At 45.1% G+C, this 14620-nt stretch overlaps 1 protein-coding gene across 5 annotated transcripts in view; it reads right to left on the bottom strand.

Annotated features, from left to right (window-relative positions):
- Positions 1-14620, bottom strand: part of LOC110509315 (disabled homolog 2-interacting protein) — a 205112-nt gene that overhangs the window by 29440 nt on the left and 161052 nt on the right. For all 5 annotated transcript variants that reach the window (XM_036968136.1, XM_036968135.1, XM_036968133.1 and 2 more), the window contains 3 exons: positions 11453-11606; positions 10133-10231; positions 8217-8771 (listed from right to left, as the gene is read on the bottom strand). In XM_036968136.1, coding sequence (XP_036824031.1) covers positions 8217-8771; positions 10133-10231; positions 11453-11606 — 808 coding nt within the window. The remainder of the gene's footprint in view (positions 1-8216; positions 8772-10132; positions 10232-11452; positions 11607-14620) is intronic.

The raw sequence follows: 14620 nt of genomic DNA, 5'->3' as shown, positions 1-14620 counted from the left end.
TGAAGGGAAGTGAATGATGGTAGACGACACACCCTCTTCAACATGCATACTGTAAACAGACCAAACTCATCTTGTCCTCTTCTTATCTTTGGTTGACGCGAAAAACTACCCATCGTAGGATTATTCGCAAACTACCCATCGTCGGATTACTTTCGATGACTAGAAAGCGTTTTATTCAATTATTTTGATCAATGGCGAGTTCACCCGTGGACTGATTCATTGTAAATAGTAATTGCTATTAGCTAATTCATATTATGGTTTGTCAGCTGAGAGTTAGCTAAATATGACCGCTTGTGTTACATCAATCTTTCCCCAGTTAGCGCTAGGACTAATGTAGCCTACATTTTCCGGTTTGGATAATTGTGTTAGGCTGTAGCTACTTCTGTGAATGTCTGAACATTGCATTGAAAAACAAACTGCTCACAATCAAGACGTTAACTTGTAAGGACTGTGATTGTGCAAAATGTTTCTGTGGGAAAAAAAAAAAAAAAGTGTGGCCAGCTCAAACGCTGTATGCTGTGTCAATCATAACTGGACGTTCTACATAAGCGTTCTAATCACACCGGTTTGAGAGTACACTGCAGGGACCACTGTAGAATGATCACACCCCTGTGTTGGTTTGTGTCAAACAGGTTAATGCGTGCCAAAGTCGGTAAGATGAAAGGCAACGCTTTATACTGAGGCGTTGGCGGGTGTTTTAAACACAATACCGCAATCACGTCTACCTCCCTTGAATAAAAGTACCGGCTTCCCCTTTCCGATACAAAGAAGAGGCATTAAAAAGAAAACGGCATGGTTAAGTTGGCAGGTTTCAGTCTTGGTATAAAAGGGTTATAAGAGGTTAAACTCTAGCAGAAGAGTCTCCCTGCAGACTGTCTTACCTGGCAGCACCACACTCATAAAGCCTTGTCCATCCCAGGGGTGTGTGTGTGTGTGTGCTATAGCACTTCGGAGATCAGCTTTCTTGTGTTTTCTCTGGGGCAGTAGTGAGACAGCAGATGTGTGTGTCTGTGTGCGTGTGTTGGCATGTGCTTGTTTGCCGGGGCATGGTTCTTTATTGAGCCTTCAAAAAAGGGTTCTACAGTATTGAGAACCAAAAAGGGTTCTGCTACGATTACATGCCAAAGAACCCCTATCGGGTACTATTTAGAACCATTATTTGTTAGTGTGTACATGTCAACATAAACAGGAGCTGGGTACAACAACAAAGATAGCTGAAGAAATCAGGACTTCGACATTGCCTGCGCCAGGTGTACCTATTCAATACATCTCGTTACAAAACACTGATTATAACACACACACACACACACACACACACAGAATATACTCTGACCCTCAGAATACAGAGCACATTACATTCCCGGCTATCACAGACAACAAAAGTAAAAGACGCAGAAAATCATTCTCTGTTGATGCTGAGATCTCTCTCTTTTTCTAAAGTGTTTCCATAGCTAAATTTGTCAGCGAGAGATAGTGGGAGAGTCTTGGCATTTTCCTTTAGGGCTGGGCAATACGGCCAAAATATCACATCACAATTATTTTCTCACTTGTGACTGTATTTTCTGTTTTTTTAATAATAAAAGCTCTAAATATGCTTGAGTAGTGGTTTTAAATGGGGCTTTTCTCTCTTCTGATTGTTAAAATAAATAAAAATATAATCATAATTTACAGCATTTTCTGACATTTCCGCATTTCCTTTTAATTATCACTCCTCGCATTTCCTTGTGGTACACTTTGGAAAAGATAACAAATTAGTATTTGTTATCATTTCCACAGTGTACCACATTTTTGTTGTGTTTGTTTGCCTCTTTTGGGTTTAATAGCCAACACCATAAAGTCCCAAAAGCAAGACAGGAAGCTTTTCCAATAAACGAGTGAAGACAAGCTATTGGACAACTTAATTTTTTTTTTTAAAGGTATAGAAAAAAGAGAGGGCGTAGAGAAGAAAAGAGATTACAACAGCGATTCGGCTGATCGATAACTGTGGCTTAGAAGCCCCGGGCTGAGACTCTAGGGGAGCGGACACAAACCACTCTCACTCTCTCTCATCTATTCCCCCTCTCTCCTTCCCTCCCTCCCGCTCTCCTCTACCACTCCCTCTCTTCCTATGGAGGGTATAGTACAGAGTAGGGTCAGCTGGGAGAGCTAGCTGGGGATGAAAATGAATCCCAGTCTTCCCACAGGCACAGAGTGAGGCGGTGTCTCAAATGGCATCTTGTTCCCCTAGTGCACTACTTGGGCCGGAGCCCTAGTGTCAGTCAGCCTTACAGCAGAACAACAACAGGGAGCTAGGACCAAACCTCTCCACATCACTGCTGTGGTAAACACACTGTAGTACCGTGATAGCTGGAGGAGGGCTTTCATCCAATGTCATCAGCTCCTTGCAGATATGGGGGGGATCCCATATCTGTGTGTGTGTGTGTGTGTACACGTGTGTCCTGACCAAGGGAGGAAAACATTATTTTTTAAAGTCAGGACTTGTTTCATGTCCTGAATTTGTTAAAATGCTATTTTAAGCTTAAGGTTTAGGGTTAGGAGTTAGGGTTAGGTTTAGGGTTAGGAGTTAGGATTAAGTTTATGGTTAGGAGTTAGGGTTAGGTTTAGGGTTAGGAGTTAGGATTAAGTTTATGGTTAGGAGTTAGGTTTAGGGTTAGGTTTAGGAGTTAGGATTAGGTTAAGGGTTAGGTTTAGGGGTTAGGGAAAATAGGATTTTGAGTGGGAATACATTTTTAATCCCCCCAAAATACATACAATTCTCAAAAACAAAGCTGTGTGAGTGTATATTTTCTGGCTCTCTTTGCGAGGGTAATATTGTGCCAGTTGTGACTTCAAAGAAGGTTCTGGATCATTTGGGTGGGGGGTTATTTCCCATGCAGACCATTGCTGGTTAGTTCCCCAGTTCCAGGTTTGACTGAAAGGGTAAACTAAACTCAAACTGACAGTTAATGCAATCTGTCCTTCTAGCTCTCCCTTTTCCTCTCTCCTCCATCACTCCCTATTCCTCTCTACTCCATCACTCCCTATTCCTCTCTCCTCCATCACTCCCTATTCCTCTCTCCTCCATCACTCCCTATTCCTCTCTCCTCCATCACTCCCTATTCCTCTCTCCTCCATCACTCCCTATTCCTCTCTCTTCCATCACTCCCCTTTCCTCTCTCCTCCATCACTCCCTATTCCTCTCTCTTCCATCACTCCCCTTTCCTCTCTCCTCCATCACTCCCTATTCCTCTCCTCCATCACTCCCCTTTCCTCTCTCCTCCATCACTCCCTATTCCTCTCCTCCATCACTCCCCTTTCCTCTCTCCTCCATCACTCCCTATTCCTCTCTCGTCATTCCTTTTTCTCTTTCCCCCTCTCGCCATCTCGATACACAGAATCTCTCTATCGCAGACATAAACTGTATAGCGAGTGTTGTGGTAGGAACATGTCAAATTCAAATTCGCCCCTTAGAGAGGTGTACATAATTCTCTAGCATAAGCTACAGAAACATAGTGGGAATATACTGTATGTTTATATTCTGCAAGCACTGCAAAGACGATGACCGGAACTTTTTAAGAATTCTCTTTTTTACCACTTATTTGGTGTTTCCATTCATCTCCAGCTGCTGAAATCCTTCCCCGGTTTGACCCATCTGAACCACAGCCTGTGACTGGCTGTCATCTGTGTGTGTGTGTCTCCCAGCATAGTGTGTCTCTGAGAGTGACAGGGTGACCGCTTACAGCGATGTGACACAAGTGGGTCACCCAGTCACACGCTGGGCTCTGAAGAGTCGGTCTGTCCGATGGCCTCTCCATCACCTCTCACTGGTCCTGGCCTTCATGACATCACAATCACCACAACCATACTCTCTCCTCACCCACTAGAATTAAGCAATAAGGCCCCAGGGGGTGTGGTATAAACCCCCGAGGTGCCTTATTGCTATTATAAAAGGGTTACCAACGTAATCAGAGCAGTAGAAATACATGTTTTGTCATACCGGTGGCTGTCAGCCAATCAGCATTCAGGGCTCGAACCACCCAGTTTATAAACAAAAACAACCTCCCAGGCCCAGAGCCTAAAGAATCAGTTGCAAAACTAGAGCACTGTTAAAGACCCAGTAGCTGTCCGCCAACAAGCATCCAAGAAAACCGTCTTGTGCTCTGAGACACTCATTAGCAGCGTGTGTGTTCATCCGTGTGTGCGATTGCACACAGCAGGTTTTAATCGATGAATCGAGCAGACTAGCAGTGCTGCTGCCCCGCAAAGACCGAATTGACCGCTGAGCAAGAAGAGGGGATGTCTGCACTTCATCTAATTAAATAACGAGAGCTCTGCTGCTCGGGGGAGAAGGAGGATAGGAAGGAGAGATGGAGGGAGGAAGGGCAAATGTGTTATCTGACTGACTGATGAAGGGCCACTTAATACTGTCTGTTAGTTTCCTTTACCTCCATGAGCAGTAAAACAGGAACAATAACAGCAGAAGCAGACACCACCTCTCTGCTTTCTGTTCTCAATGGCCAGCTGAGCGCTGTACTCCATAAGTATAAATCATAGGACTCAGATGAGGCCCTGAATAGCCTCTCCGAGACGAGGCGCCTTATTCCTACTTGCCCCAACGGGCTGGAGAAGAAGACTCAAATCAATAGTGTTTGCAAAGCCATTTTCACCGACAGAAAAGTGGATGCTGAGAATGCTGCTTGGGGGCACCGCGACACATTGCTGTCTTGTTGTTGTTGTTGATGTTTGTGTGCTGCGGCTAACGCTGCTGTGTGAGTGCACTGAGACGCTGGTCGGGTCAGAGAGTGGAACACGCCGCCCGAGGGAAAGGACGGAGAGAGGGATAAAGGTGTGGAGAGGGGGATAAAGGGATGGATAGAGAAGCACTCGGACCTTGTGTTTTCTGGAACATTCTCAAGACAATGCCCTTAATAAAGCATTGTAACAGTATAACATTCGTCCTTCCCCTCGACCCTACCCGGGCTCGAACCAGGGTCCCTCTGCACACATCAGCAACCGACACCCAAGAAGCATCGTTGCCCATCGCTCCACAAAAGCCGCGGCCCTTGCAGTGCAAGGGGGAACCACTACTTCAAGGTCTCAGAGCGAGTGACGTCACCGATTGAAACGCTATTAGCGCGCACCACCGCTAACTAGCTGGCCGTTTCACATCGGTTCCACGTAAACACAAAGGAATTGACCTCCCATCTACCCCTCTGATGTCTTGTTATGCGTGAGTGTGATCCCCGGGCCTACAGCAATGAGTGACTGCCGTGACAACCAAGGCGTCCAACGATAAAGGACCGTCAATGACAACCCCTCAAGCATCCCCTCTAGCCTTAGAACGCACTGAGTCATGAGAGACAGAGGAAGGGAGAGTGAGGGCGTTGTGGTTTGTTATATATTTCACTCGCTTTGGCAATGTTAACATATGTTTCCCATGCCAATAAAGCCCCTTAAATTGAAGAGAGAGAGAGAGAGACCGAGAGAGAGAGAGAGAGAGAGACAGAGAGAGAGAGAGAGAGACCGAGAGAGAGAGAGAGAGACCGAGAGAGAGACCGAGAGAGAGAGAGAGAGAGAGAGAGAGACCAAGAGAGAGACCGAGAGAGAGAGAGAGAGAGAGACCGAGAGAGAGAGAGACCAAGAGAGAGAGAGAGAGAGAGACTCCCCCTGACAGGGCATGTGGTAGACATGTCTTTTTTTTTTTTTTTTTTTTTTTTACCTTTATTTAACCAGGCAAGTCAGTTAAGAACAAATTCTTATTTTCAATGACGGCCTGGGAACAGTGGGTTAACTGCCTGTTCAGGGGCAGAACGACAGATTTGTACCTTGTCAGCTCGGGGGTTTGAACTCGCAACCTTCCGGTTACTAGTCCAACGCTCTAACCACTAGGCTACCCTGCCGCCCCATGTCTCTCCAACCCAATGACTGTAATCATAATTAACCAGCTGATTGTGACGCACCACCGCGGGAAAGTCTGTCTCCATGCTTTCTTAAGTTGACGCTGCTAATGTTACCACAACTGACTTCACATCAGCATCATTAGATCAACAGCAGGGTGAAGGGATGAGTGAGTGAGTAGGTAGAGGATCAAAAGGTTTAGACTTGTTCTGTAGACACTACATCGGCACAGTCAGAAGACTAAATAATAAACAAGACGGGGTGTGAAACAGCCAGACATAATACCTAGAGGCTGTTATTTAGTCACCACAGACACCCTGGTTCAATTCCAGGCTGTATCACAACCAGTCATGATTGGGAGTCCCATAGGGTGGCGCACAATTGGCCCAAAGTCGTCCAGGTAATTGGTAAGCCGTCAAAGGAAAAAATGATTTGTTCTTAACTGACTTGCCTAGTTAAATTAAATTAAATAAAAAATGGAACGCGATAACAGAAACAACCAGCCGAATGAACTTTGGCTCTCCAGATGCTATCGTTGGCCAGACGAGATGGCAGATTCCTTCAAATGAAAAATATGATGGTTTCCACTCAAGGATTGTGTGGAGGACAAATATTTTGTAGATGTGTATTTGGTTGCTGCGGTCAAGGTGCAGTCATAGACTTGGATGACAAAGACAGCCAGCAGATGGAAGTTAATCCTAAAAAAAAAAACTTAAGAGATGAGCAGAGCAGAAGGAAGTTTGGGCCAAGGCTTAATCTGTAGCTTGTATAAAGGACAAACCACACAGTGTAAATCAGGATATGAATATACACAGCAGAGTATTAGGACTGGGTCAAATATAGTTTGGAATATTTTTGGGGACTATTAGTTGGGAATATTTTGGATGTGTCGTGGTGCTGTGGGCTACACTCTGTGTAGTGCTCCATCGAGAATGTAGAATAGGATTCGAGGGTGATCTAGTGCTAAGAAATTGTACGGCGGGACAAACATCATATCTAAGTTTTCCTTAATTAGTTCAATATTTTTTAGAAGGAGGGACGTTTGCTTGTCTGACCACAGCTGAAGCCAACCAAACTACCGTAACATCCAAACGGAAAACAGCTTTACTTGAATTAATCAGTCAATACATTCTTGACCGGGCTAAATGTATCCATTTGATTCTGTCTATCCCTTTAAAAGCTATTACTGGCTTTTAAATTATTAGTCTGGTCGCAATAAACATTTGTAGAGCGAATGAGGGGAATTCTTCCGTTGGGATTGTGTGATCTACCAAACCTATAGATTTGTGGGGGGGAAATAAAGACGTCCCGGTGTAAATCAACCTTGAAACTGCTTCTCTCCGCTGGTATTAAAGTTTAACGACCTGTCTCCATTTAAGACGACAGGCAGAGGGAGGGAGGAGGTACGGGAGAAAGAGGAGGGAGGGAGGAGAGCGGTAAGGGAGAGACGAAAGTTGAACACTTTTCAGGGCCCCTGTAATTAATTACGTCTAATTAACAGCGTGACCATCTCTCCAGAGACCTATAGTACCTTTGTAACGTGTGTGTGTGTGTGTGTGTGTGTGTGTGTGTGTGTGTGTGTGTGTGTGTGTGTGTGTGTGTGTGTGTGTGTGTGAACCCAACCCAGAACAGGGACAGCGACAGTCTACTGTGGTTCAGCGGGACCTCTTAAGTACTAATTGTTCATCACGGCAGTCTCGACTCTAAAGTCAGAGAGAGAAAGTCAGGGAACCTCAACTGGAAAACAACATGAAGAGATAAAAGAGCAATAAATCCTTCTCTTACCGAGGCAGCAGCCAATGAATTGTGCATACGACAAACATCTCTGAGCTTTTACAACCCTGCAGGAGAGTGAACTCAGGAGATCTGAGGGTGGATTAAACGCTAATTTGGGATGTAATACTTCCTCTGTTGTACGAACGTGTGGCCATCGACTCCAAAAGGAAAAGGTCAAGACTCTCTGTCGAATGAACAAGAAATCAGCTGTCTGACCGGGTCACAGTCAAATAAATAAAGCATTTCGTCAAGTTTGACCACATTCATTGGCTTCACTTGCCTTCAGTTTGAACTTGTTTGACACAGAATAACACTGTAATACAGAACATAGGCTGAGTTCTGACACCTACATGTTGAGGATGAAAGATATTGACCTTACTTTAGCCAACACCCCTGATGCACTACCTTGAGCAAAGCATTTGACAGGAAACATTGACCGCGGATTGAACCAAAACACGTGGAAAATAAAAGTCAGTGTGTGTGTGAAAAAGAGTCATCTTGACGATCGCCAGTTAATAAAATAATAATAAGCGACTTACAGTGTATGAATACATAGTTCCTACCTTGGCCTTGCCGGTGCTCTGTAGAATGTGGACCAGGGCAGAAGCCATCTCCTCCTTGTTCTTCACACTGATGCCAGGCTCCAGCACAGAGCACAGCAACATGTAGTTATTGGTGGTGTACTCTGCAAACTCCTTATACATCTCCATAGGCAGGATGTTCATGCTCTGGTAGCAGGCCTTGATCCGGATCATGGGCCCCGGCGTCTTACCCTTATTGGGCGTCGGCGTGCTCACAGAGTACCACTTTTCCATAAACTGCCTCCCTGTCACCGCGGCAACAGGGATGTTGACCAGTCCAATGTAGTTGTTCTTGTCTTTCTTCTTCTTCTTGTCCGAGTCCTTGTAGAGGTGGGCCGTGATGCTTTTGACGGCCGGGAGGTTGTTGAACTCAAAGTGCTCGCCCCAGAAGACGTTGTCGGTCTTGAGCTTGCAGGTGGTGCGGGCGTACAGCGCGTCGTCCAGACACAGCTCGCAAAAGTACTTCTTCTTGGCAGGAAGGTCCTTGGCTTCGATGATCCACAGCTTCAGCATGTTCTCCACCCGACGGCTGTTGTCCTGTGTGTGGATAGAGAGAGGGAGGGCCGGGTTTAGGGGTGGATCACAGTCCTGGGTCTAGACTCTCGTACATACTCACTGTAACTCAAATACTTTCAAATATTTGAGGGAGCGGAGAGGGGCGGTTAGGGTCAGTGGTAGCCAGATCTGGAGCGAATACATGTCGCAAATAGTATGCAGGTATATTAGTGCCACTAGTAGTTTTCTATGGGAAAGTGGTGCTTCTCTCAATAAACATTGTAGTTTCCGAGCCTTCCAAAAAAGGAAAAATAACAGCAACATACCTAAAATATTTAAGGTGTGCTTGATTAAAGCTTGGGTGAAGATTAGCATATAACGGGCAATTAAGATGTTAAACATTAATAAGCAGATCAATAGCTGATTAAAAATGCACATGTTAATGGGCCTGCACAGTAGCTTCTGCATATAAACACAGTTCATTATGCTCATTTAATTTAACCAGTAAAACAATAAGTGTCTCATGAGTAGAACTCTGAAATTGACTTTCTGACTATTTTGGATATGACACGTCATTTGACACCCAGACTTTCCTCCGTTTTTCTTGTTTGAAAAATGTCTTTAACATTTGTTTCCCCCGCTGATGTTTACGGACAGACATGCAAACTTACACTGTATCTAATCTGTGGAAAATCACAAAATAATTCAAAACTTGCAAGGTCGAGATGGAAAAATTCCCATCTGTGCCAGGGAGAGTATTTTTGAGAAGAAAAAAAAAAGGTTCAAGCCAAACTTTTTCCTTTAAGTTCTAATTAGCAAGTGGTTTGCTAAATAAAGAAAGATGAAAGCGGGAGAGTGCTGTCAGATTTGCATTTTGGGGGGGGGCTTGACGCAGGGAGCCATATGTTAGCCGCTCGCCTGCCGTCTTTCTGCGCTGTTGTGATTAAAGGAAAACGTTTTGAGCCGAGAGGAAAGCGACGGTCGGGGGAACATGTGCATCGGGACATCTATTTGACACTGACAGTCTGGAGACTGTGTCCCTTTACAGAACTGTCTCTCTGTCTCACTGGGAGGGCCATCACACCGCTGAGGATGTACCATACTGTACCCCAGACCGTGTGGATGAACCAACCGGTCTAAATGTCTGACTCAATGGCTCAATTCCAATTTGGTCACTTGGCTATCTTTCCTGGGCCCGTGTTGAGTTGTGAGTGATAGGTTTGGAATCCAGACGGTCTCTGTCTGTACTTGAACTAGATTATCCCCTTCCTTTGTCAGAAGCCTGACAAAGACCAACTGGTGCAACATTGTCTGGTTAAAACAACAGGAGGGCTCCAACAGCGTGTAGGCATCTATTTTTATTTTTATTTGAATGAACCTACACTTGGCCAATCATGTCTCACCTTGTTGGGGTGGACGGCTCTCCTCAGGTTCTCCATCCACTTGTCCCTTTCGGCTGACGATCGACAGGAGAAACATTTCGTTCCCGTTGAAGTGGTGACCTGAAACACGGAGAAACACAACACAGTGACTACTGTCCTTCACACTGTCCTTCACACTTCACACTGTCCTTCACACTGTCCTTCACACTTCACACTGTCCTTCACACATCGGGAAAAAAAACAAACAGATACAGGGCACAGGACATCGAGTCTTTCAGAAGGACAAATGCCTCACTGTTGTACAACTAATCTTATCTTGGCTTATGAATACTAGACTACACACACACACTCTGTGCGGTGAGATGAGGTGTCTGGCCGAGGGTCGGTTAGAGCTGAAAGAGGAACGATGCGATTGGGCAGAGTACTCTGTGGGGATTGGACATAGGAGAGAGAGAGAGAGAGAGAGAGAGAGAGAAAGAGAATATACTAGAGAGAAGAAAAAAAGCGAGAGAGAGCGTATGCGAGAAAAAAAAGAAAGGGCGAGCGAGAGAGAGAGTGGATGAGAGGTGATGGAGAACAGAGACGGCCTCTTCAGTCCACGCTAGACAATGGCTGGTTATTTTTCACTCTCAGCCTGCTCACACGGTGCTCATGGAGTGCTTAGTCACTCACTTTCCTCTCCTCTCAGTGCCGCGTCTACTGCCAGCAGGGCTCGTTTTAGAGCCGCGGTCCTGCTGTGTGCGTGTGCGTATGGTAATTGGGCTCATCTCAAGGCAGTGCTCCTGTGGTGTGTGTGTGTGTGCGCGTGTGTGACAGTGTGCTCTCAATGAAGAGGGCCTTGCCAGGTGTATAATGTGGGTGTGTGTTCAAGTGAATGTGTCTCTAGTGTTTCTCTCTCTCATTGAAGAAATATCTTTCCCCAGGATCAAGCTCAGTTTGTGTGTACAAGCGTGTGTGCACTTGTGTGTCTGCGCATTTGCAGCCCCTGATTTCAGAGCAGTAGTCCTGGCCCTAGACGATGTGAGTAAGTGAGTGCACGCCTGTTTGTGAATGTGCGTGTATACGCTTGTGTGTGCCCGCTTACTGCATGTGCGTCAGTGTCTGTCTGTCTGTCTGTCTGTCTGTCTGTCTGTCTGTCTGTCTGTCTGTCTGTCTGTCTGTCTGTCTGTCTGTGTCTGTCTGTCTGTCTGTCTGTCTGTCTGTCTGTCTGTCTGTCTGTCTGTCTGTCTGTCTGTCTGTCTGTCTGTCTGTCTGTCTGTCTGTCTGTCTGTCTGTCTGTCTGTCTGTCTGTCTGTCTGTCTGTCTCTGTGTGTGTGTGTTTCCATGTGTTCTGACCCTCACCTCGAAGCAGTAGTCCTGTCCGAGGATGGAGCTGTGAACAGGTTTGATGAGCACCTCATCCTCCATGCTGAGGTCCACGGCCTCCACAGCACTACCGGGGCTGAGCAACGACTCGTGGCTGCGAGACTCCTTCAGCCTCGGCATCAGATGAGATCTGGAGGGGGGAGGGAAAGGGGGGGAGAGAGTTAGTTAACACGCATGAGGGAGGGGGTGGGTGGGTGGGTGTGTGTGTGTGAGAGAGAGAAAGAGAGAGCGAAAGAGAGAGAGAGAGAGATGTGTGTGTGTGTGTGAAAAGAGAAGACACTGTAAGTGAGGAAGAGAGAATGCCATAGGTATGCTCCTAAGTCTTTTCTCAATGTCGGCAGGGGACACCCTCAGTCCTTAGCTCAACCCTACATATACAGGTAACTGACAAAATAATGGAATCACTTGAGTAAATGAGTTATACAAAGTATATTGAAAGCAGGTGCTGGTTCCTGAGTTAATTAAGCAATTAACATCCCATTATGCTTAGAGTCATGTATAAAAATGCTGGGCAGGCCATTCTTTTGGATACCATGGCTAAGCCTCCATATAATGACAATGTCCATATCCACATGGCACGAGTGATCCCTGAACGGTTTGATGAGCATGAAAACGACGTAAACCATATGCCACGGCCGTCTCAGTCACCAGATCTCAACCCAATTGAACACTTCTGGGAGATTCTGGAGCGACACCCGAGACTGTTTCCCACCACCATCAACAAAACACCAAATGATGACATGTCTCATGGAAGAATGGTGTCGCATCCCTCAAATAGTGTTCCAGACACTGTGCGGGCTCGTGGGCAGCCCAACAGGTAGGTAGCCTAGTGGTTAGTGGTTAAATAAATAAATAAAAAAGCGCAATGAACGTTTCCTTTATTTTGGCAATTACCTGTACACAGTCTTAAATCAACACACGTTCCCTCGCACGTTCCCTCGCACGTTCCCTCACACGTTCCCTCACACGTTCCCTCGCACGTTCCCTCGCACGTTCCCTCACACGTTCACTCACACGTTCCCTCACACGTTCCCTCGCACGTTCCCTCGCACGTTCCCTCGCACGTTCCCTCACACGTTCACTCACACGTTCCCTCACACGTTCCCTCGCACGTTCCCTCGCACGTTCCCTCACACGTTCCCTCACACGTTCCCTCACACGTTCCCTCACACGTTCACTCACACGTTCCCTCACACGTTCCCTCACACGTTCCCTCACACGTTCCCTCGCACGTTCCCTCACACGTTCACTCACACATTCAGCTAACATGTTCTCAGGTACTTTGAGAAATCTCTCTTTCGTCATCTCTGTTAAACAACAACCATATATTGTGTTGTGCCTTGTCTCGCCTTCGATCTACCTCTCAAACCATATGCTGTTTAATCTTATTGTCTATATACAGCGAGTGAAGTGTTGTAAAGAAAAGCATGGTCATTCAAACTCATTTTTTAGTTTTCTGTTGTCAGAAGGAGAATTTTATTACATTTTCAAAAAACTTTGGCAGACATATACAAAAAAATATATATACAGTATATGCAAATTATTGAATGAGGAAATATAGACTCATTAAGATAGGGCCAATTGTTTCATTAATTACAGTGTTGTTTTACGGAGCTCTACACACACACACACACACACACACACACACACACACACACACACACACACACACACACACACACACACACACACACACACACACACACACACACACACACACACACACACACACACACACACACACACACACACACCTATACCAGCTAGCTGACTACAATGCTCTTGAGTGCTCACACTCAGTACATTCAGTTCAAATAAAGGCTGACTTAAAGCCCGCATCCATCTTTCAGCCACAGAAGAATGGAAAAACAAAGAGGTTTCTTTCGGCACGGTGTTTGATATTGACCCACTTGCTCTGTCCAAGAGAGTGCTTTCTACTGCCACCTGAAAACACACAAAAGACTGTTCTGTTCAGTTACAGTTCTATGGAGAGAAATATAGTCTTTGATAAGATGGTAGTGCTGCAGAAGCTGAGGGAGGTTCCCATTAACACACATAAGTCCACAATCGTATCATGGCCACTTTTGATGTTGTCACACCGACAGTCAACAATAGAGCCCAAATCAAAATCCTACACACATCCTATATAGCAGGGTTCCCAAACCGGATTAGCATTTTCATTGTTGGACATAATAGACTGTAACAACACCAGGAAATCAGCTCCAAGTGATTTTAATTGAAGAAATCTGTTCCCAAGTATTCCCACACATAGTAGAGAGATACGTGACCGTACACAAATGTAAGCAAGGTCTGAAATGATGTTTTAGTCAAATATTATGCATGTTTGGAATTTCTTACTGTCAATTCGCAGTCTACAAATGATTTGTAATTATGTTCCAAATCATCCCGCGGCTGAATCTAGTTGATGATCCCTACTATATACAGTATGATCTTATGAGACACGTATAAAGCCACTGGAAAGCACACACAATACTGGGACACTTTAAAGGCCACCACTGATGATGTCATCACACAGGGAAGAATGGTTAAGCCAGCTATAGAATCAAGCACCTGCATCAGCCAATGAAAACAGGCTCCATCACAGGGATAATACAGACAGTAAATTAAACATAATATTCTGCACAATATTTGAGTGCCGTACCAAGCTAATTACCGTTTGGTCCTAACCGGCTAATTAGCTCGAAGCATCCACATTTCTGTTCTCCCCCAACTTAAAACAAGATCAACAGCTATACCACCTATATATGATAATTGACATGTATGCACTACGCCTCTAGAGATGGAGAGCTGTGCCATTTTTCCACATTTTGTTGTCTTACAGCCTGAATTTAAAATGAATTACATTGAGATACCAGCAATGTCAAAGTGGAATTTTGTTTTTAGAAAGTTCAACAAATGAATAAAACATTTAAAGCTGAAACGTCTTGAGTCAATAAGTGTTCAACCGCTTTGGTGTGGCAAGCTTAAATACGTTCAGGAGGGAAAATTTGCTTAACAGGTCACATAATAAATTGCATGGACTCACTCTGTGTGCAATAACAGTGTTGAACATGATTTTTTAAATAATTACCCAATCTCTGTACCCCACACATACAATTATCTGTAGGCTCCATCCATCAAATA

This window comes from Oncorhynchus mykiss, chromosome Y (genome assembly GCF_013265735.2).
Source record: "Oncorhynchus mykiss isolate Arlee chromosome Y, USDA_OmykA_1.1, whole genome shotgun sequence".
Taxonomy (NCBI): Eukaryota; Metazoa; Chordata; class Actinopteri; order Salmoniformes; family Salmonidae; genus Oncorhynchus; species Oncorhynchus mykiss.
Note: the sequence above shows the minus strand (reverse complement) of the source record. Positions and strands in the feature narration are given on the sequence as shown.